Raw genomic sequence first — 22712 nt, forward strand, 5'->3', positions numbered from 1 at the left:
ACGTCAGAGAAATATATATATTGTTTTTTTAAACCACAATCTTTGGCGGTTGGACAGCGCTGTGCGCCGGACAACGCCGGCTGCAGCCGTCAAAATCGATAGCCGCAGTTGCCGGTATGGTCAGTGCCTCGGACCGTTCATACATTTAATGACACACTGACGCCCTATTTTGAAGACAGGAATGCAGATAATGGCGAGAAATTTGCAAACTTCTCCACATAGATACAGGGGGATTACCAGTAACTGCAGCACAAAAATTGCGCAGTTACCCATAATCCCCTAAGGCACAGTCATACATCTACTCCTGAGTCGGCGGCACATCCATAACATGGCATCTGTTTAGCCACCGTCCAGAACACCCAATACATTCCTGAGTCCTTTACTGGGGCACAATGGGGTAAAGTCAAGACATACAATAAGCATTGTTTATACTATTTTATTGGAAACAAAATGCATTTAAAAATCTAGGTGTCCCATGCTGGTCTCCCCTCCCTCCCATATTAGGCAGCCTGGGGCCTAAATATCTAACACTAGCGTATCCTGTCCTCCAACTCTGCGCCGCCACCTCCTAAACCAGGCTTGGGGAGCTACATGTCCCAGGGTGCGCTGGGACATGTAGCCACTCCCACAGGTCACCTCCGCCCGGTTTAGGGAGTGTGCAGGAAGCCACGCGATGTACACACAGGTATTTATGACACAAGGAGTGACGCTCTCAGGCTGCGGAACAGAAGAGAGGTCTTTAAATTAAATACAGAGTAAGACCCAGTTCCATATGCGTACACCTCTGTACGGGCCGCGTAAATTATCACGTAAAATCTGTTTTATTTCGCTTAGTACCAGACTTTTAAAAAGTGGAAAACAGCAAGGGGTGTAGTAACAGAACACTTTATATATATATATTTATAAAAAAGAAACAAAATTCACATCTTAACCTAATAGAAACACAAGATTGCCTCTTGCCTGTCTTTATTCTGCATTTCCTTATATACAAGCTATATATTTAGATAATTTACACATATGCCCCTACTCGTTGCTGGTTACTACACCAAAGTAAACTGTCTCAAGGGAGGATGATGATGAAGGGGGGGGTCAGAAAAACCCCAGCCTTTATAAAAACCATGCGAGATGTAGTGCGGTAGCTGGCGGTGCATGATCCATCCTCAGCCGCAAGCTCCGGACAGGACCGTCCGGCGTGCAGCCAGGAATGTGTCCTGCAATCTGTACGTATGCAAACTGCGTTCATAATTCAGCGCTGCTCTTCCCGACCAGCCACTCTGTACAGGGAATCTGCTCTATACATAATCCATGGCCGAGGTTGGAGAAAGAAAGGAGGAAAAAAAATTCAAATAAAAAAATCACAATGACCTCATTAATTCTAAATAAGAGAAAAGTCTGGAGAACCTGGTCAGCTGCTACAGTTCTGGGAAGGGGGGGTTACATGTACAGGGGAGGCAGCATCACGGTGACGGAATACAGACCAAGAAAGTTACCAAACAGAAAAAAAAATGTCCTTAAGAAAGTAACCGTAATTCCAGAAACAAAAACAAAGTGGATGCCATGTAGGTGAGGCTTTTAATTCCTGGCCCATGGTGGTCGGTGGAATGTTTTACCCGACTGACAGTTCCGTGGCTTAGAGATCAGTTTCATCAAAACCGTAGAATGATTCCGCGTCGCTCTCTCCCTCAAAGAGCTGATGGAGAACCTCAGGGTCTGCGTACTCATCGGGTTGGCTGTCGTTACAGTGGTCAGTGTCTTCGTCCTGTTCATCATCGTTAAGCTTTAGCTGGCCCTCCAGCAGGTTTATAAGCTCCTCCTGCATCTCTGCATTACGTTTGGTGGTGTTGGCAGTACCATCAGGCCCCGGGAGGAGGCTGGCCACCAGGAAGGACTGTTGGACCAGTTCTGGGTGTTCAGTGACCACCTCCAGAACCTCAGTCAGCCAACAGAGGACCAGCTGGAGCAACATCCCTGGGCTAGAGCTGGTCTCTGCCATCTCCTGGGCCTGCTCTCTCCACTTCTTGTGCAGGAAGCTGGTGACGGCTCTCTTGATGCAGACATCCAGGGGTTGGATCTTAGAGCTGCAGCCAGAAGGCACCACCGCAGGCAAGGTGCAGGTGGAGCTCAGCAGAGCTAGGACCTCGTCTGACATGTGCGATCGGTGACAGTCCAGCACGGCCATGCCTTTGTTATTCGGCCCGTCCACGTGTTTCTGCCAGATCTGGGAAGACCACAGCTTCATTATCTCATCGTCTTTGAAACCATGGTCTCTATTTTCCAGTATGATTGAGTCCGGAACACCTCCAGCATTTCTACAGTTGCCTCGAGAACACACGAGTGTGGGCAGCAGACTGCCGTCCGCTAAGATGGTGAGCACGATGTCACACCAAGGCTCTCCTGTGCCTACAGTCTGCAGGGCGCTCTCTTTCCTCTCATCGCTGCACAGCAGTTCCAGGTCGAGGAAGAGGGAGACTTCATCTAAAGCAGCGATCATGGACAACGGGAGATCCTGGCTATGGATCTGCCGCTGCACAAAGCCGATAGAGATCTGGGCGTTCTCCTCCATTTCCTTGGGCAGACGGTTAGCCACCGCGACTTTGGAGTGTGTGCTTAGATTGTGCCGCAACATGAACCTCACCGCCCATTCATAGGAGATTTTGAAGCCACCTTCCAAAGAACGTCCGATCTTGGTGGCTTTTTGGAACAGAGTCTCCTCGTTGACAGAAAGCTGCTGTTCCCTCTGGGTCAGCACCCACTCCGCCAGCTTCTCCTCTGCAGCGTTGCCCAGGTACTTGCCTTCAGCCAGGTTGTCTTGGTTCTCCTCCTGGATGGTCTGAAACCTCTGCAGCCACCTTCGGATACGCCGGGGGGAGTTGTGGAAGTGATCCGCCGCTTGCTGCATGCTGCAACACAGAGCATACAACACGACTCGAAGCTTCTTGACACTGAGCTGTTCCTGTTTGTTCTCGGTCTCCGGGTCCCCTGGTTCAACATCCTCCAGCTCTTCAAGCTCATCAACATCAATTGTCTTGTTGTCCTTCTCCGGGCTGGGGACATCGGGCACGGAAGACTCCTTTGGCTTTTGAACATCCGTCAGCTCCTTTTTCTCTTCATGCAATGGGCTGGTGGTATTGCCAATGTTCCTCTGAGGTGCCAAGGACCTAAAAAGAGGATAAAAGTAAGTTGGTCAACAAGTAAGGAGCAAGAGGAGTCAAGTTTCTCTTACTTACGGCTTTATTGTGAGTGGAGCACAAGAGATGTCCTCTTGCGTCTGACTAAAACACGTGTGTCGGCACATAAAGACGGAACCTTAAATAAACGCACCACCCTGAGGTTAAAGGGCACAAATTCTGCATCTGTCTTACGTAGGTGCCTAATTACGTTCTTTAGTTACCTTTTCAAAGATTAATACCATAGTGCAGACACATCAGAGGGGGCAAGTGCTATATGGTGCGTCTCCGTGTCAGTCATACGTGGCTGATAAGACTGGCCTGTACTGTGCACGGGCGCAGTGACACAATTATAGTGCGAGATCCTTAATGATATACAGCTGTATTATATCAACCTCTAGATCAGAGCCTTAGTGACCAGCCTCCTGGAGGCAGAGCCTGTCCCCACTACTCCTGTGTCACTTGGTGCAGCACACAGGGATATAAGGTGACAGTGACCAGAGCAAGATGCCCTCAGTCCTGGGAGGGATGTACAAAGAACTATCCTCCGTCACGCAGCAGCTGGGCGTTCCGGCACTATATTACTAACGCGGAGCAGAGCCCCGGCTTCTTATATAACCAGGTTAAATATCTGACATTGACAGAAGTAACAATTATTCTGGAATTATTCTGTACTGGAGAAAACATAGAAATGAAATAAAATACATAATTACCAGGACTGGTCTGGTGAGGTAGAACCTGCGGCAACAAAACACAAGAAGAGACATATCAGTATGAGGCACCTGCTAGAACTGGGTCTTCATGATGAAACTGGGAGACAGGAAAGGGACCTGCAGTGGTAAGTATGGGCGGAGGACACAGAAGATGACAGATGGGTAGCCCTGTGTATGGTGGAGGACACAGAAGATGACAGATGGGTAGCCCTATGTATGGCGGAGGACACAGAAGATGACAGATGGGTAGCCCTATGTATGGCGGAGGACACAGAAGATGACAGAAGGGTAGCCCTATGTATGGCGGAGGACACAGAAGATGACAGATGGGTAGCCCTATGTATGGCGGAGGACACAGAAGATGACAGAAGGGTAGCCCTATGTATGGCGGAGGACACAGAAGATGACAGAAGGGTAGCCCTATGTATGGCGGAGGACACAGAAGATGACAGATGGGTAGCCCTATGTATGGTGGAGGACACAGAAGATGACAGATGGGAAGCCCTATGTATGGTGGAGGACACAGAAGATGACAGATGGGAAGCCCTATGTATGGTGGAGGACACAGAAGATGACAGATGGGAAGCCCTATGTATGGTGGAGGACACAGAAGATGACAGATGGGTAGCCCTATGTATGGTGGAGGACACAGAAGACGACAGATGGGTAGCCCTATGTATGGCAGAGAACAAAGAAGATGACAGATGGGTAGCCCTATGTATGGTGGAGGACACAGAAGATGACAGATGGGAAGTCCTATGTATGGGGGAGTTGCAGGAGGACACGTGTACACACTGGGAAAAAGAAAACAACTGGGCAGCCCTATAAGGTAGACTGAGTCGTCAGAGGACACAGAGACACTTACCTGAGCCCATGACAGAGCTGGAACCATGAGATGGGTTGAAAACCAGGTGTTTAGCCATGGCATCGCCAATCCGTGTGACGAAAGGACAGCACGAACACGTCAGCACCAACACATCACTAGGAGGAAGACCGTGGCTTTAGATCAGAGGACTGATAACAATCCAACCCCTTAGAACACCGGGCCCACGAGCAATGCACTTACCTGGGTTTACAGCTAGAAAACAGTGACCGGTATTTGGGACTCTTCCTCGGGACGTGGTTGCTGGAAGAGGAGGGGGAGAGCGTTTAGTGGAACCTCCTGTGGCTGTATAGTAGCTCTCACTTAGCACCTAACGTTATAAATGTGTATGCGGTATACTGTACATCTGACCGCGGCAGAATGAGGAGAACAGACGCCACAACTCACTTGATCATGTGATTGGCATAGGCGCGGGAGCAGCAGGTACCGTAGCGGCAGAGGGAACAGTGCACATAGGTGGGGTAATGATTATGGAAATCCGGGATGTCAAAGCTGCACTCCAGGCAGGTCTGCTTACCCACAGCAACTCTGTAACGAGACACGAGGCACTTGTTATAGGACAGGGCACGTGAACCGACGCAGGACAATATCACACAGCAAACTACAATAATGTAACATCTCTGCAGAAGCCGGGCACATGGAATAAGGCAGAGGAAGGGAAGGCACAATTTCCTGCAGCAGCCTGGAATAGAAGGGAAGGGCTTGGAGTACACAAGCCTAAAGCTTCAGAGATTGGAAAGTCTTGCGGTCTCCTGAGTAACACTTTGTAGAAGATGTAGGATTACAGCACAGCGACCATATTAGATGGGTTAGAGAGGTACGAGGCACTGTCAGAGCCGGTTAGGAGGAAATAAATTACGGTCGCTGTACAAGACCGGTTAATAGCATTGTGGACCTGTGCGGAAGTTGGGAACGCTCTGACTGACCGTTTCAGGAAGTCTCCGTGCTGCGGGGTGTCCTTAGACTGCGAAAGGACATCGGGTGTCTTATCTGGGAGCGGCATGGAGGGGGGGTCTGAGGGTGGCACAGGAAGGGCACGTGGAGGCGCTCGGGAGGCTCGGATGGTAACCTGTAGGTGGAGACGCAGGAGGTGTCAGTGCGCCACACAATACAGCACAGGTATCCGGACGCTGAGTGTAAGTGCGACGACTCACCTTCGTGCCGGGCTTCAGCCCCTCCAGCTGCCGCGGCTTGCGGAACGTCTTGTGATGCTGCAACTTGTGCTCGATCTTGTCTTTTGCGAAAAGGAACTGCAGGCGGCACTTATTGCAGTGGTAGACGCTCTTCTTCTGGGCGCAACGTGGAGGAACAGGTCATTGTACAGCGATGCAGCGAGGGTAAGAGAGGAGGAGGAAGACTTTAGAGTTTATACACAGAAGTGCACGCGGGTGTGACCCAGAATCACTGCAGCGATCCACACACACACACACACACACACGAGAGAAGGAACACGTTACCTGGTGCCGCATGAAATGTTGCTGGAAGGCGTTCCCGTTTTTAAACACCTTGAGACAATAGACGCACAGGAGGTGCCGCGTGTCCTCGTGGTTCAGTCTGAAGTGAGTCTCCACCTCAGCATAGATCGAGGAGCGGTATGAGCAAACCTGGAAGAGAGTGAGGCCACGTCACACGATGGGAAGGGCAGGTAGTGGGGAGGGGGGATTGTAATGGGATGAACGATGATTTGAAATCATCAATGGTCTATGACCGATGGTAACTACTTTTACCAACGATGGGGAAGAACCAGATGGTCGATGATACTGAGCTACCGAATATATATCTTTCCTTCTTCCAGGGTGTCGGTACATGGGCCCTAGCCCCGCCCCTCAACACCTGTGATCCCGCCCCTGGGCTCTGATTGGCCCACAGCTCAAGGCATACTAAAGCACAGGTGACCATCAGTGGGTGAAACCATTGATGGTTACCTTGCAGATGTATCCATACAAATCGAGGTTATCCATCAATGGTGACCATCGATGGATATCCCTAGGGTGTAATGCCCACAGAAGTACCTGGCACACGTAGGGCATCTCCCCAGGTTTGTGGGTGTCCTTCATATGTTGCAGAAAGAGAGGTTCGCTGTCAAAGGCCCATTCGCAGATCTTGCACTTTGCTGCAAAGTGAATAAGAGTTATTTATTCCACAAGCCTCAGATTACCCCTCACCCGGTGCCATCGCCCCGTATACACAGCAGGGGGCGCTCCGAGGAACATACAGCAATGCTCTCCAATAACTCACTCGTGGACTCGTAGGAGCTGTGTACGTTTTCTAAGTGGCACTGCAGTTGGAAGGGGGTGGAGAACTGGCGGTAGCAATGCTGGCAGGTGGTATGCCCGTCCACCTCTCCGTTCTGCTGGTCCAGCTCCACGTGGTGCTTCATGTGGTTCATGAACCTACAGGAAAGAAGCAGAGGTGGTCACGGCATAGGAAGGAGGCGGATTAGGGAATCAGTTACTCATATGGTTACTGTCGTACCTAATGTTATTCTTCAGCCTCTTGGAACAGTGCGGACAGCGGAACGTCGTGGCCACCTTTGGGTACCCCTGCATCTGGTATGTTTGTCCAACGTCCCGCCCGTAGTAGAAGTCGTCCACAAGCATGATGAGTTTGCCCTGTGACCCATCATCGGCAGCGCTCTCCTGGTTCTTGACAGCAGGCGGCGCTGTGGCACTAGGTGCTGGGGCAGCTGCAGAGATAGCTTTGTCTGGCGTGGGTGGATTCGGTGTCTGTAGGGGTACCTCGGAATCCAGCGGCTTGGTCTTCTTGGAGAAGTCCACGAGGTCGGGACAGCAGTACTGTGCGACAAGCAAGAAGAGATGGTCAGTGGCCATTACCACTACTCCACCTTTACATCAAACACAGGCAGGGACTTACACACATATGTCCTCTGAGAGCCTCCAAAATCCGGAACGGTGTGCGACATCTAGGACAGAACTTCCTGGACGGCTCGGGATTCTCCAACTGGATCACAGAGGGGGACGGTGCTGGAGAAGAGAGGGGACAGGAACTCGTTATAGTGCTATATAGCTAGCGGTGAATGCTGTATGGACCTAGAGCACAGGCCTAGAACCCAATTACCTTTCAGCCCCAGATTCTCTATCTGAATGCCCCTCTGTAGGACACCCAGGTTGGGGCTGGTGCCGTTGTTATTGATGGTGTTGGAGAGAATCAGCTGGGTGGAGTTTTGGGTGGTGGTCTGGCTGCCACTGACCGCGTTCACAAACTTCACCACATCATTGGTCTCTCCAGGTCGCTTCACCGCCACCAAATTGGCGATACTCACTGAAAGACAACACAGGACCTGCTGAAAGCATATCGGGAAGAGAAGGGGGAGCTAGTGATCCCTCCTCCTCTCTCCATTTCTTGGGGTACAGCGGAGGAGCTCATTGTCCAATCACAAACCTCACCATGGAGGAGAGACATCAAGTCTTCAAGTAGACAGGTGGAGAAGCTGCCCCTAGAGACCAATCATCTTCTACCTATCATTTTACAGAATGTACTTGATAGGTGGAAGCTGCTTGGTTGCCATGGACATCCTCTCCATCTCTCCGGTGTTTAAAACGTTTGCTACATTTCCCCCAGAGATAAAGGACATATTGGACGATGGTTGATGTTGGGTTTTCATGGCCTAGATCACTTACTTAGCTTGGTGTTCATACTGGGATTGTTCTGGTTTTGCGAGATGGTCAGAGCCTGCGGCGGCTGCTGTATTGCGATCTGCCGGAGCGGCGGTTGGCTGGGCGCAGTGGTGGTGGACACGTTGGAGATGGGCTTGTGGACCTGAGCCTGGGACTGAGGCACCGAACTGCGTATGGTCAGAGTGGCTGGGATGACAGTGGTGAAAGTGTTGGTGGCTGGACGCACGGGGACAGTAGGTGCCGGCCTGACCTGTGTCACTTGGGAGAAGACCTGGGGAACGCCCACAGCTGGCTTCATGAACTGGGTGCCCGGGGCTGGAGGAAGAACAGAGAAGGACTTGGGGCATGGTGCAGGCAGTACCGTAACAGTCACATAACGTACGGCGTAATGTCCGTACTCAGTCATTGTTTATATGTAGGCTCACCTGGTACAATAGTGATGGGTCTGACGGTCTGTCCTTGCTGGACATTCAGAACGATTCCCACCTGATTCATGGTATTGACAGCATTCTGAACAGGTCTGACGTTCCTTACGGGGAAGCCCTGGGGGAAGGAACATGATAGAAGAAAACTACTGAGGGAGATGAAGCCACAGACGTGTCCAGCGCCAGAGACTGGTCTATCGTCACCCCTAACGTTTGCCTGTGTCCGCAGACAGTTCTGCGGGTACAGCGTCCCACCCCTGGTTCCATCACCGTTCATTTCACCCACCTGTGTGGTGATGAAGATAGGCTGTGCAGCCATGGAGTTACTGCTGGCATGGTTGGCATTCTGCATGACCTGCACCGGGCGTAGCATGGGCTGAGTCATCATGGTGCCCAGCCCGGAGCCGGGGTTCTGCGTCAGGATGAGTGGCTGATGCCCGGACTGCATGATGGGCGTTGGTCCTAACCAGGGAAGAAGAGGACAATATCAGACATTGCGTTCTAGTACGGACTACAGGTACATAAATGCCACATTCCCGTTCCATCACAAATAGATCAGATCTCACCCCGGGGCGACCAGCGAGTGGTGCGGGAGGTAGATATTGTCACCAGACGGCTACTTACCGCTGTTATTTGCGAACAGAGTCACAACGGTTTTCTTTGTGTTGTCGGCGTTGGTCATTGTGGTGGCGGTGGTGTAATGGCTGCCCAGCGTCTGGTGGGCGACCACGGGCAGAGGCGTACTGACAGGCTGGAGGCTGACGGAGACTGCGACAGGGAGAGAAAGCGGAGATCAGGTCACCTTCCTGCACTGTCCCTTCTCACCGCCCCCTAGTACTTTCAGCCTCCGGGTGGCGGTGACAATATGGTTCATAAGCTTCCAAGGGCAGGGGTGGGCGATAAGCAGCCCTCCACCTGCTTTGGGACTACAAATCCCAGCATGCCCTGACACAATTCTGCTATTACTGCATGCTAAAATTGTAACAGGGAGTGCTGTAATGTGTAGATCAACAGCAATTGGCGGGTTGCCCTGTTACAGCGAGATACCAGGACAGCCATTGGCTCGGGCGGTTACCTGTGGCGGTTTTATCCAGATAGCTGTAGTCCTCCACCGCTGAGTCCTCTATGACATCGCTCAGCTTCTGCCACGGCTCCAGCTCCTCCTCCTCACACTCCATGAACAGGTCCGTGTCCATGATGCTGCAACAGAGAGTGATGGCGTCAGTGTCGGCATGCTTACTAGGGTATGGCCACTTGGAGGCACTGTTCTGCTGACACTGGGGATTAGAGTTCATTTATCTAGGACTAGAACATGGGGTTTTACTGACTTGCACAGTCCCCTTCTTCATCTTTCACTACCTGCACTTTACTGGCCAAGCCTCAACCTCACGCAGCGTAGACTATTTCCAGTTAGTCATGGATGCCACAAAACCACCGCTGCTGCGCCCAAGGCGGAGCTGCGTCACTCTCCAGGGGGCAACAACTCTGTCTGCTGGACATAAAGGGCAGGGGTGCGGCTAATCTATGGTGCCGTTCCCAAATCCATACAGGCTTTATAACTACATCACCCCCTGAGATCGGACACCCCAATACACAGGAGAACTGGGGGTATGTTCAGGGCGCTCCCACAGAAGGAATCCAGGAATCAGAGATTTTACCCATCTCTCCATCTAATGCCCATAATCTATAGGTAATAGAAGTAGTCTACCTAATGTATGTACCATGAGACGTGCCTTCCGTCCCATACTGTGGCCGCTGTGCGGAGTAGTGCGAGCTTCATTTTACCAAAGGCAAAAGCCTTAGAATATCATATATTGTATCAATTACTGCTATCCGCGTGTTCTCACGCTCAGAACAATGGTCACTTAGTCTCAAGCCGCTGAATAAGCAAATACCAAAGCCAAAGCTTTCAGCTGACAGGTACAAGTCCAGCCAGAGTATCAACCCTTTGTTAATAACGAGATTTGATGCTAACAGAGCACTAATGCATGCATAATATACGTTTGCATACATTAATTGGGAAGGTACCGCCCTTAACGACCCCCCTCCTGGGCGAGGAAGCCAGCCCTCGTTACTGGAGCAGACTTGCGTCCGGTACCTACGCTCCTCATCAGGCAGAAGTCTACTGAGGCTATGGTGTGTGATTACGCTATACACACCAGACCGATGGCCCCATGTTACAGACACCTGGCTGGGAACACCTATCTTGTCCAATAGGAAAATAAAATATCTAAGCTTTCGGTCAGACTAAGGAACAAGAGAAGTATTACCGTTCCTGGCAGAAGCCCACCTCTAAGGCTGGTAACATGTAACCATCATCACTACAAACCAGACAGCAGCCATAACCGCTTCCTGCCATAAGGACCACCAGGACCTTGTTGAACACGTAGATGTAGAATGGAAGACTGGTGCACTGGCAGTGACAGCCCAGGACATACGATGAGGAATGGAGGACATGTGCAGATAAGCTTAGCAAATAGCTATGGAGGTAAGGAAGACTCAAGACTCTCTATCACATGACTCCAGACTCTATAGGGAAAGGCCGCGTTGTGGCCAGAAGGACTGAGCCTTCCTCTATCACGACTCCAGATTCTATAGGGAAAGGCCACGTTGTGACCAGAAGGACTGAGCCTTCCTCTATCACATGACTCCGGACTCTATAGGGAAAGGCCACGTTGTGACCAGAAGGACTGAGCCTTCCTCTATCACGACTCCAGATTCTATAGGGAAAGGCCGCGTTGTGGCCAGAAGGACTGAGCCTTCCTCTATCACATGACTCCAGATTCTATAGGAAAAGGCCGCGTTGTGACCAGAAGGACTGAGCCTTCCTCTATCACATGACTCCGGACTCTATAGGGAAAGGCCACATTGTGACCAGAAGGACTGAGCCTTCCTCTATCACATGACTCCAGACTCTATAGGGAAAGGTCGCAATGTGACCAGAAGGACTGAGCCTTCCTCTATCACATGACTCCAGACTCTATAGGGAAAGGTCGCATTGTGACCAGAAGGACTGAGCCTTCCTCTATCACATGACTCCAGACTCTATAGGGAAAGGCCGCGTTGTGACCAGAAGGACTGAGCCTTCCTCTATCACATGACTTTAGACTCTATGGGGAAAGGGCATGTTGTGACCAGAAGGACTGAGCCTTCCTCTATCACATTACTCCAGACTCTATGGGGAAAGGGCATGTTGTGACCAGAAGGACTGAGCCTTCCTCTATCACATGACTCCGGACTCTATAGGGAAAGGGCATGTTGTGACCAGAAGGACTGAGCCTTCCTCTATCACATTACTCCAGACTCTATGGGGAAAGGGCATGTTGTGACCAAAAGGACTGAGCCTTCCTCTATCACATGACTCCGGACTCTATAGGGAAAGGCCGCGTTGTGACCAAAAGGACTTAGCCTTCGTCAGTCGGGGTTGGTCCCATTTGTCCAGCAGGAAGAGCTGCAGTTCCACTAGGGGGTCTGGGACATCACACAAGTATCTCCATTGGGTATCACCTGGAGCAGGATCTTGTACCACATGCTGTGGATACTGCGGATCCAGCAATCTTGAGTAGTCGGTGACCAGACCATGTATAATATGAAAGCCTGCCACCAACAGGACTGAGCGGAGGTCACAATTTGCAAAGAGTCATTGAGAACCTTAGTGCCTGGGCTCCCGTCCTTACAGCTGGAGGGATGGAGAGGTTGCTCAGAGCTGCCCGGAGCACGTTCCCCCAGCCTAACAGCCCCCTGACTTACTGCTGTCTGATCACCCCTCATATATAAATCCTCTACAGTGACATGTGTCCTGTGTGGCTGTCACTGCCACCAAGCACCCGATCTCTGCCGTCTCAGGAGCAGCTCCCACCCGCCCAACCTCACCCAAATGTCCAAGTCTCCAAGGCCAAGCCGCTACTGGCATCCACCGGGGGCATTCCATGTTATGATATTCAGCTGGCACTACCCGCAGTGTTACTGGTACAGCAATACTCCGCCATGTTATACACGAGCTGTACCCAAACCACTATCAGCGCAACAGGGATTACAGCTTATAAAGGGGTGGGGTCTATACAAGAGGTGGAGCTCACAAAGGGGTGAGGTCTATACACGAGGTGGAGCAGACAAAGGGGTGGGGTCTACAAACGAGATGGAGCTCATAAAGGGGTGGGGTCTATACACAGGGTGCTCATAAAGGGGTGGGGCCTATACACGAGGTGGCGCTCACAAAGAGGTGGGGTCTATACATGAGGTGGAGGTCACAAAGGGGTGGGGTCTATACACAAGGTGGAGTTCACAAAGGGGTGGGGTCTATACCCAGGGTGCTCATAAAGGGGTGGGGTCTATACAAGAGGTGGAGCTCACAAAGGGGTGGGGTCTATACACGAGGTGGAGCTAAAAAAGGGGTGGAGTCTACACGAGGTGGAGCTCATAAAGGGGTGGGGTCTATATGCAGGGTGCTAATAAAGGGGTGGGGTCTATACACGAGGTGGAGCTCACAAAGGGGTGGGGTCTATACACGAGGTGGAGCTCACAAAGGGGTGGGGTCTATACACGAGGTGGAGCTCACAAAGGGGTGGGGTCTATACACGAGGTGGAGCTCATAAAGGGGTGGGGCCTATACACGAGGTGGAGCTCATAAAGGGGTGGGGTCTATACACAGGGTGGAGCTCACAGAGGTGAGGCCTATACACAGGGTGGGGCTCATGAAGGGGTGGGGCCTATACGCAGGTGGAGTTCATAAAAAGGTGGAGCCTACACACAGGGTGGAGCTCATAAAGGGGGGGGGCTACACAGGGTGTGGCGCTTTATACATTTTATTTTCTACACAAAGCTTGGTCCTAGAACAACACGGTCAGTATAACAATTGTCCCTCAGGCCAGGAAGAGAACGCAGCGCTATGTCAGGGACAGACAATGGTCAGAACACTTCCACAAGCAGTGTATGTAAGTGGCGCCACCAGTCACCTCATGTGAGGTAAGGCAGGAAGGAGCGGAGATACGTCCACATTGATACACGTGTACAGCCAGAGCCTGAATATAATCACTGAGATCATAACCAATAGTAATAACGGAACAAGCCTTGGCTGAGAGGGCGGATACACACCTGGATGTACATGTCCGGGGGGCTCACAGTCCCTGACAGGCCGCCATTTGTGAGTAACAGGCTAGCATAGCCCTCCACCCAGAGGAGTCTGGGCAGGCCGTCCAGCCAATCGCAGCCAGTGACAGAAACTTGCTACCACCTGCCAATGGCTCATAATGCGGTAGAGAGGCCACACCTCTAACATTCACCTGTCCCATACATACAGCACCACCATATACCTCTCCCACTTCAATAAACCCATGTAAAGCATGCACATATTCACCCCCCAAAATCACGTCATTATTAGCTAAATTAAGGCAATTAAAAGAAAATTCTAAGGGAGGAATTCAAAAACAGATCGTGTGCGGGAAACAAAAAATAACATTGATTCCGCAGTTTTTTCGGTGAGGGAAGAAAGCGGTTTAATTGAATAGCCTTTGTTGGCACTCAACACCCTGTGGCTAACTGAATATCCCCCTAAGTGGCCATTTAATCATTAGGGAGGGTGTTCCAGTGGTTCTGAACCAAGTCACAACATTTTACCTTAAAACTGAGATTTTCCCCAACTTTTCACCCGCTCAGGAGGTGGTGAAAATGTTTGCGTTAAACCATAAGGAGAACTATTGTGGGTTACCTGCAGGTGATTTGGGCAAAAAGTGAAAATGGGTTATTGTGGCTAATTGAATCCCCCCCCAGAGTGATGTCGCTAAATGATCACTAGCCATCCAGATGAGAGCTGTAAGAGGACACAACCACCAGGAATGTTCCTGACGCCACCTGTTTTGCTGCCTTATGTGAAGCTCCTCCCTCTACGTCACCAAATTGGATGATACGTAATCACCTGGCCCCGGGGAGGCCTCCTACAGTCACTAGGCCAGTGGGCAGTATCCACCGTCCACCAGGACGCCACCAACTCTTGCTGGGGTCATGTAACTGTCCGACACGCTAATAGCCTAGGGAAAACCATCACCTTGTGAGTGCCAGAACAATGACAACGCTGCGACTTGGGAGTTTCGGGAGTGGGGGGAGGGACTAAGAACCACTGGAACACATAACATGCTAGAACGTAGTTCCTGTATTTCCCAGCAGGTGGCGTCTTTCCATGCTGTCCTCTGGTCATTTCATTTCTCCAGAGCTCCAGCACGTCTATAGAGGAGCCTCGCTAATGGACAGGCGGTATTCCTGCCCCCTGATGTGCACTACGGGGACAGCTCCTTCCTGTGTTTGGGCCGTCTGACAATTGAGGACCCTTACTACAGCTGGAGCAGCAGCAGATCCGCGTTTCCCTCCCAGCGCGGTCCGCTGCCAGACCTCTAGAGTCTCCCCTGAATCTCTTCCGCACGGATTCTGTGAAGCGGTTACAATCTATTTTGTCATTTTCTTCTCTTTTATACACTTTCAGGACGTCTGGCTGGAGACCACCAAAGCGACCATCAGGTCTGAAATTGAAAAGCAGCTCCAGAACCCACCCCCGTTTCTTATACCCCTATCACGGGAGCTTAGCCGAAGGGCCCCGCTGTTCCTGGCTGAACGTCTTACTCCGTCCCCACAAGGGCACAAACCATCCGGCAGGTAGAGGGAGGAACAGGGCAGGACCAGCCAGCAGCGGCTGTGGTGTAGGCGGACAGCAGGACAGTGCCAGGCGATCAGCACAGATTGGGGTGGTAGGACTTCTCTCCAAGCTTTGTGGATCCATCACAGGATATGTTTATCCAGCGACCTCAGACTGTAAGACGGGAAATACTGCAACACTCCTGACGTGCAGTTACCGCATCATACCCGTTATCATTACTGACGCAGCAATCCGCCCTATCCGGCTATTGACTCATTCATTGTTCCCAGTGTGTGCCACGCTACTTCTTATGTTCTCTCCATAGAGCCTCCAGTCACTATCCTGACGCCTCTCAGCCAGGTACGACAATGGGACGGAGCTGCAGCCAAGGGGAGATCCGCAAGAGACACAATCGCTAAATTTCATGCACGAGTCCTTTTGGTCCAACGATATAAATCCGCAATCTGTTTCTGAAACCGTTTCATGCGCGCAAATCCTATATATTGTAACCTATAACTTCTCACAGCCAGGAGCCCCCGCACGTTAGGTATCTGCATAGATTTCTCTTCCAACCCCGTACTGTGTGACCGCGCTGAAGTCACTAGCTCAGGCGTGGCAAATAACCTGCGCTGGAACCAATGACGCAGCGAGGGCTGAGTGGTCTCTAGCCAGGCAGGACCGCATAACCGTCTGCAGAGGTGGAACTAGTACAGTACAGTAACCGTTTCCAGTAGCCGCCTCCTACTAGCCGTATACAGGTGACACTGCCAGGTCTACAATGCATCAGCTTCATTTATCAACAGGTAATCATCCTAATTACAGAGCTTCCCCCACCCATTCAGCAAGTCTCCTCCCCCCAACCAGGATATAATGTCCCCACCCAATACATAGTGTCCCTCCCCATCCAGGACACAATGCATCACACCAACATGGCCCCTCCCACCCAGGGAATATAACTCTCCACACACAGTACACAATTAACCGCCTCCCAACATAACTCCTCCGCTCACCCAGTACACCATGCCCTGCCTCCCTACATGACTCCTCCCCACCCACTACACAATGCCCCGCCTCCCAACATGACTCCTCCCCACCCACTACACAATGCCCTGCCTCCCAACATTACTCCTCCCCTCACCCTGTACACTATGATCTAATTTCCAACATGACTCCTCTCCTCACCCAGTACACAATGCCCTGCTTCCCAACATGACTCCTCCCCTCACCCTGTACACAATGCCCCGCCTCCCAACATGACTCCTCCCCTCACCCTGTACACAATGCCCTGCCTCCCAACATGACTCCTCCCCTCACCCTGTACACAATGCCCTGCCTCCCAACATGACTCCTCCCCTCACCCAGTACATTATGCTCTAACTCCCAACATGACTCCTCCCCTCAGCCAATACACTATGCCCTGCCTCCCAACATGACTCCTCCCCTCACACTGTACACAATGCCCAGCCTCCCAACATGACTCCTCCCCTCACCCAGTACACTATGCTCTAACTCCCAACATGACTTCTCCCCTCACCCTGTACACTATGCCCTGCCTCCCAACATGACTCCTCCTCTCACCGTGAACACTATGCCCTGGCTCCCAACATGACTCCTCCCCTTACCCAGTACAATATACCCTGCCTACCAACATGACTCCTCCCCTCACCCAGTACACTATGCTCTAACTCCCAACATGACTCCTCCCCTCACCCTGTACACTATGCCCTGTCTCCCAACATGACTCCTCCTCTCACCCTGTACACTATGCCTAGCCTCCCGACATGACTCCTCCCCTCACCATGTACACTATGCTCTAACTTCCAACATGACGCCTCCTCTCAGCCAATACACTATGCCCCGCCTCCCAACATGACTCCTCCCCACCCAGTACACAATGCCCTGCCTCCCAACATGACTCCTCCCCTCACCCACTGATTTACGCCCTGCCTCCGGTCATGACTCCTTTCAACCATGTCCCTACTACTAAATTACACCCTGCCTTCCTACATAACTCATCCTCCAGCCATTACACTACACCCTGCCTTCCTACATAACTCATCCTCCAGCCATTACACTACACCCTGCCTTCCTACATAACTCATCCTCCAGCCATTACATTACACCCTGCCTTCCTACATAACTCATCCTCCAGCCATTACATTACACCCTGCCTTCCTACATAACTCATCCTCCAGCCATTACATTACACCCTGCCTTCCTAAATAACTCATCCTCCAGCCATTACATTATACCCTGCCTTCCTACACAACTCATCCTCCAGCCATTACATTACACCCTGCCTTCCTACACAACTCATCCTCCAGCCATTACATTACACCCTGCCTTCCTACATAACTCATCCTCCAGCCATTACATAACACCCTGCCTTCCTAAATAACTCATCCTCCAGCCATTACATTATACCTTGCCTTCCTACACAACTCATCCTCCAGCCATTACATTACACCCTGCCTTCCTACACAACTCATCCTCCAGCCATTACATTACACCCTGCCTTCCTACACAACTCATCCTCCAGCCATTACATTACACCTTGCCTTCCTACATAACTCATCCTCCAGCCATTACATTACACCCTGCCTTCCTACATAACTCATCCTCCAGCCATTACATTACACCCTGCCTTCCTACATAACTCATCCTCCAGCCATTACACTACACCCTGCCTTCCTACATAACTCATCCTCCAGCCATTACACTACACCCTGCCTTCCTACACAACTCATCCTCCAGCTATTACATTACACCCTGCCTTCCTACATAACTCATCCTCCAGCCATTACACTACACCCTGCCTTCCTACATAACTCATCCTCCAGCCATTACATTACACCCTGCCTTCCTACATAACTCATCCTCCAGCCATTACACTACACCCTGCCTTCCTACATAACTCATCCTCCAGCCATTACATTACACCCTGCCTTCCTACATAACTCATCCTCCAGCCATTACACTACACCCTGCCTTCCTACATAACTCATCCTCCAGCCATTACACTACACCCTGCCTTCCTACACAACCCATCCTCCAGCCATTACACTACACCCTGCCTTCCTACATAACTCATCCTCCAGCCATTACACTACACCCTGCCTTCCTACATAACTCATCCTCCAGCCATTACACTACACCCTGCCTTCCTACATAACTCATCCTCCAGCCATTACACTACACCCTGCCTTCCTACATAACTCATCCTCCAGCCATTACATTACACCCTGCCTTCCTACATAACTCATCCTCCAGCCATTACACTACACCCTGCCTTCCTACATAACTCATCCTCCAGCCATTACATTACACCCTGCCTTCCTACACAACTCATCCTCCAGCCATTACATTACACCCTGCCTTCCTACATAACTCATCCTTCAGCCATTACATTACACCCTGCCTTCCTACACAACTCATCCTCCAGCCATTACATTACACCCTGCCTTCCTACACAACTCATCCTCCAGCCATTACATTACACCCTGCCTTCCTACATAACTCATCCTCCAGCCATTACATTACACCCTGCCTTCCTACACAACTCATCCTCCAGCCATATTACTACACCCTGCCTTCCTACATAACTCATCCTCCAGCCATTACACTACACCCTGCCTTCCTACATAACTCATCCTCCAGGCATTACATTACACCCTGCCTTCCTACACAACTCATCCTCCAGCCATTACATTACACCCTGCCTTCCTACATATCTCATCCTCCAGCCATTATATTACACCCTGCCTTCCTACATAACTCATCCTCCAGCCATTACATTACACCCTGCCTTCCTACATAACTCATCCTCCAGCCATTACACTACACCCTGCCTTCCTACATAACTCATCCTCCAGCCATTACATTACACCCTGCCTTCCTACACAACTCATCCTCCAGCCATTACATTACACCCTGCCTTCCTACACAACTCATCCTCCAGCCATTACACTACACCCTGCCTTCCTACATAACTCATCCTCCAGCCATTAAATTACACCCTGCCTTCCTACATAACTCATCCTCCAGCCATTACACTACACCCTGCCTTCCTACATAACTCATCCTCCAGCCATTACATTACACCCTGCCTTCCTACACAACTCATCCTCCAGCCATTACACTACACCCTGCCTTCCTACATAACTCATCCTCCAGGCATTACATTACACCCTGCCTTCCTACACAACCCATCCTCCAGCCATTACACTACACCCTGACTCTAAACATGACCCATCCCCCACCTACTACATTACCCCATGCTTCTCAACATGACTTCTCATTCACGCACATTGCGCCCTGCCCCCCGACTTTACTTCCCCCACCCACCAAATTACACCCTGCCCCCTGACATGACTCCTCCCCCCACCCAGTACATTATGCCCTGCACCCTGACATGACTCCTCCCCTCACCCAGTACATTCCGCCCTGCCCCGTGACATGACTCCTCCCCTCACCCAGTACATTATGCCCTGCACCCTGACATGACTCCTCCCCTCACCCAGTACATTCCGCCCTGCCCCGTGACATGACTCCTCCCCACCCAGTACATTATACCCTGGCATGACTCCTCCCCCCACCTAGTACATTATGCCCTGCCCCCTGACATGACTCCACCCCACCCAGTACATTATGCCCTTACATGACTCCTCCCCTCACCCAGTACATTATGCCCTGCCCCCTGACATGACTCCACCCCACCCAGTACATTATGCCCTGTCCCCTGACATGACTCCTCCCCCCCACCCAGTACATTATGCCCTGCCCCGTGACATGACTCCACCCCTCACCCAGTACATTCCGCCCTGACCCCTGACATGACTCCTCCCCTCACCCAGTACATTCTGCCCTGTCCCGACATGACTCCTCCCCTCACCCAGTACACTGCGCCCTGCCTCCCCTTGCACCCACTAAATTACGCCCAGCCTCTCAACATGACTTCTCATTAAAGCACACTGCGCCCTTCCCCCCCACCCCCCGATATGACCCCCCCCCCCACTAAATTACACCCTGCCCCCTGATATGACTCCCCCCCCCCCACCCAGTACACAATGCCTTGTCCCCTGACACGACTCCTCCCCCCACCCAGCACATTACGCCCTGCCCCATTAAATGACTCCTCCCCTCACCCAGCACATTACGCCCTGCCCCGACATGACTCCTCCCCTCACCCAGTACATTACGCCCTGACATGACTCCTCCCCTCACCCAGTACACTGCGCCCTGCCCCCTGACGTGACGCTTCCCCTCACCCAGTACATTACGCCTGCCCCTTGGCATGACTCCTCCCCCACCCAGTACATTATGCCCTGCCCCCTAATATAACGCCTCCCCTCACCCAGTACATTACGCCCTGCCCCCTGACATAACTCCACCCCTCACCCAGTATATTCCACCCTGCCTCTGACATGACTCCTCCCCTCACCCAGTACATTCCGCCCTGCCTCTGACATGACTCCTCCCCTCACCCACTACATTCCTCCCTGCCCCTGACATGACTCCTCCCCTCACCCAGGTCATGGCTGAATTGCACGGTGACATTGGTGACCTATGTCAGCGCCATCAGTTGCTCTTCCTTACTGCGTTGGATGTTTGGGAGCAGCGCGCCGGGGAATGTGGGCGCCATGTATAGTGTAATGTGGCACTAGTACGTTACCTCTCTGGTCGCCGCTCGCTGGCGTCCCTGCCTGTTATGCTGGTTCTCAGACACCTGTTAAAGGAAGAAGTGACAGTAATGTCAGTGCAGCGGCATCACTATGTGACAGGTACAGTATACGGAACGTCAGGTCGCTGCACGCGGGTCGGCGGCACCGGGGTCTCCGCAGCGCGGAACAGCTGCAATCCTAGGCGGTGCGGAGGCATCGCAGGAGCTAGCGCTGGGTACCACCCCGGATGGGGGCTCTGGCATTCCAGTGCCCGCTATATACAGTGCTGCTGGCGCTATATGAGTAATATGTATGTGTTATATATAACACTATAACTCTGGGGGCCCCAGCATGTGACAATGAGACACAGGGGCCCCTGACACAGAGATGAGCAGTCTATAGTCCATGCCATTGTTCTGTCCCCTCCCACCATCCCCTCCACCAGGGGTTGCTGTCCCCCATCAGGTGCTGCTGAGGCTTAGAAGGTGTCTGTGGATGCTTCACACATGGGGCCCTTACCTTCCTACCCCAGGGGCCCCCCCGACCATGCTCCTCCACACAAAATAGTCCCCAGGAGCAACATGGCGGCAGGGGCGGAGGGTTACATGCCGGGCCGTCTCCCTCAGCCCCCAGGATGCTCCTTGTGGAGCGCGGCGCCAGCCCCGCACCCGTCCCGGCGGCTCACCTCCTCTAGACGCGGGATCACCCCTCTCGGTCACAGGCCCGGTCACGCCCCGGGATCCCTCCCAGGATCACAGCAGCTGCCGAGCGCGATGCGTACAAAGAGGGGCGAGCGGAGGGACACAGCACACACTCGCGCGGATGGATACAGTGACGTAATTTCCTTGGCGGACACGCATTGGCCGAGCGGAGGGGGCGGTCTCTGGCGTCATGGACTGATGGTCCGTCCCTGGCAGCCATCTTGTGTATGTTGCTCCTCCCCATTAAGGCGGTGCCTGGGAAATAATCCCCCAGTGCTGATCCCCCAGCACCCTGCTCACATGTGCTGTCTGTGTGCTGCAGGGGGTGGGGGTCACCTGCCCCCCATTGCTCATATAACAGGTGTACCCCCAAATCACAGGGGGGGGGGGCACTGTCCCTAACAGCATATGAGTGACCATTAAACCCCAACTCACCCCACCCAGCCCTGCTCACATGTGCCTGGTGTCTGTGTGCTGCAGGGGAGGGGGTCACTGCCCTCCAGTGCTCATATAACAGGTGTACCCCCAAATCACAGGGGGGGGGTCACTGTCCCTAACAGCATATGAGTGACCCCAAACCCCAGCTCACCCCACCCAGCCCTGATCACATGTGTCTGTGTGCTGCAGGGTGTGGGGCCCCCCAGTGCTCATATAACAGGTGTACCCCCAAATCACAGGGGGGGGGGGGGGGGGCGGACACTGTCCCTAACAGCATATGAGTGACCATTAAACCCCAACTCACCCCACCCAGCCCTGCTCACATGTGCCTGGTGTCTGTGTGCTGCAGGGGGTGGGGCCCCCCCGGGCCCCCCCAGTGCTCATATAACAGGTGTACCCCCAAATCACAGGGGGGTCACTGCCCCTAACAGCATAGGAGTGACCCCAAACCCCAGCTCACCC

General features: G+C 52.3%; 1 protein-coding gene across 2 annotated transcripts; it reads right to left on the bottom strand.

The window, feature by feature from the left end:
- Positions 1-422: 422 nt before the first annotated feature.
- On the bottom strand, positions 423-21947 carry POGZ (pogo transposable element derived with ZNF domain). Of its 2 annotated transcripts, none has more exons than XM_063946681.1 (20): positions 21797-21947; positions 21123-21176; positions 9902-10026; positions 9451-9594; positions 9113-9288; positions 8827-8944; positions 8405-8716; positions 7842-8045; positions 7638-7747; positions 7239-7558; positions 7002-7156; positions 6776-6876; positions 6221-6367; positions 5918-6049; positions 5690-5832; positions 5151-5291; positions 4947-5006; positions 4746-4861; positions 3881-3905; positions 423-3158 (listed from the first exon to the last, which is right to left on the bottom strand). In XM_063946681.1, exons 3-20 carry the CDS (start codon positions 10020-10022, stop codon positions 1631-1633), a joined length of 4053 nt encoding a protein of 1350 aa, XP_063802751.1. In that variant the 5' UTR covers positions 10023-10026; positions 21123-21176; positions 21797-21947; the 3' UTR covers positions 423-1630. The 2 variants fall into 2 exon arrangements, with proteins under 2 accessions (XP_063802751.1, XP_063802750.1); XM_063946680.1 differs by lacking the exon at positions 21797-21947 and adding an exon at positions 21631-21758.
- Between the last annotated feature and the right edge of the window lie 765 nt (positions 21948-22712).

The sequence above is a fragment of the Pseudophryne corroboree genome, chromosome 12 (assembly GCF_028390025.1).
Source record: "Pseudophryne corroboree isolate aPseCor3 chromosome 12, aPseCor3.hap2, whole genome shotgun sequence".
Taxonomy (NCBI): Eukaryota; Metazoa; Chordata; class Amphibia; order Anura; family Myobatrachidae; genus Pseudophryne; species Pseudophryne corroboree.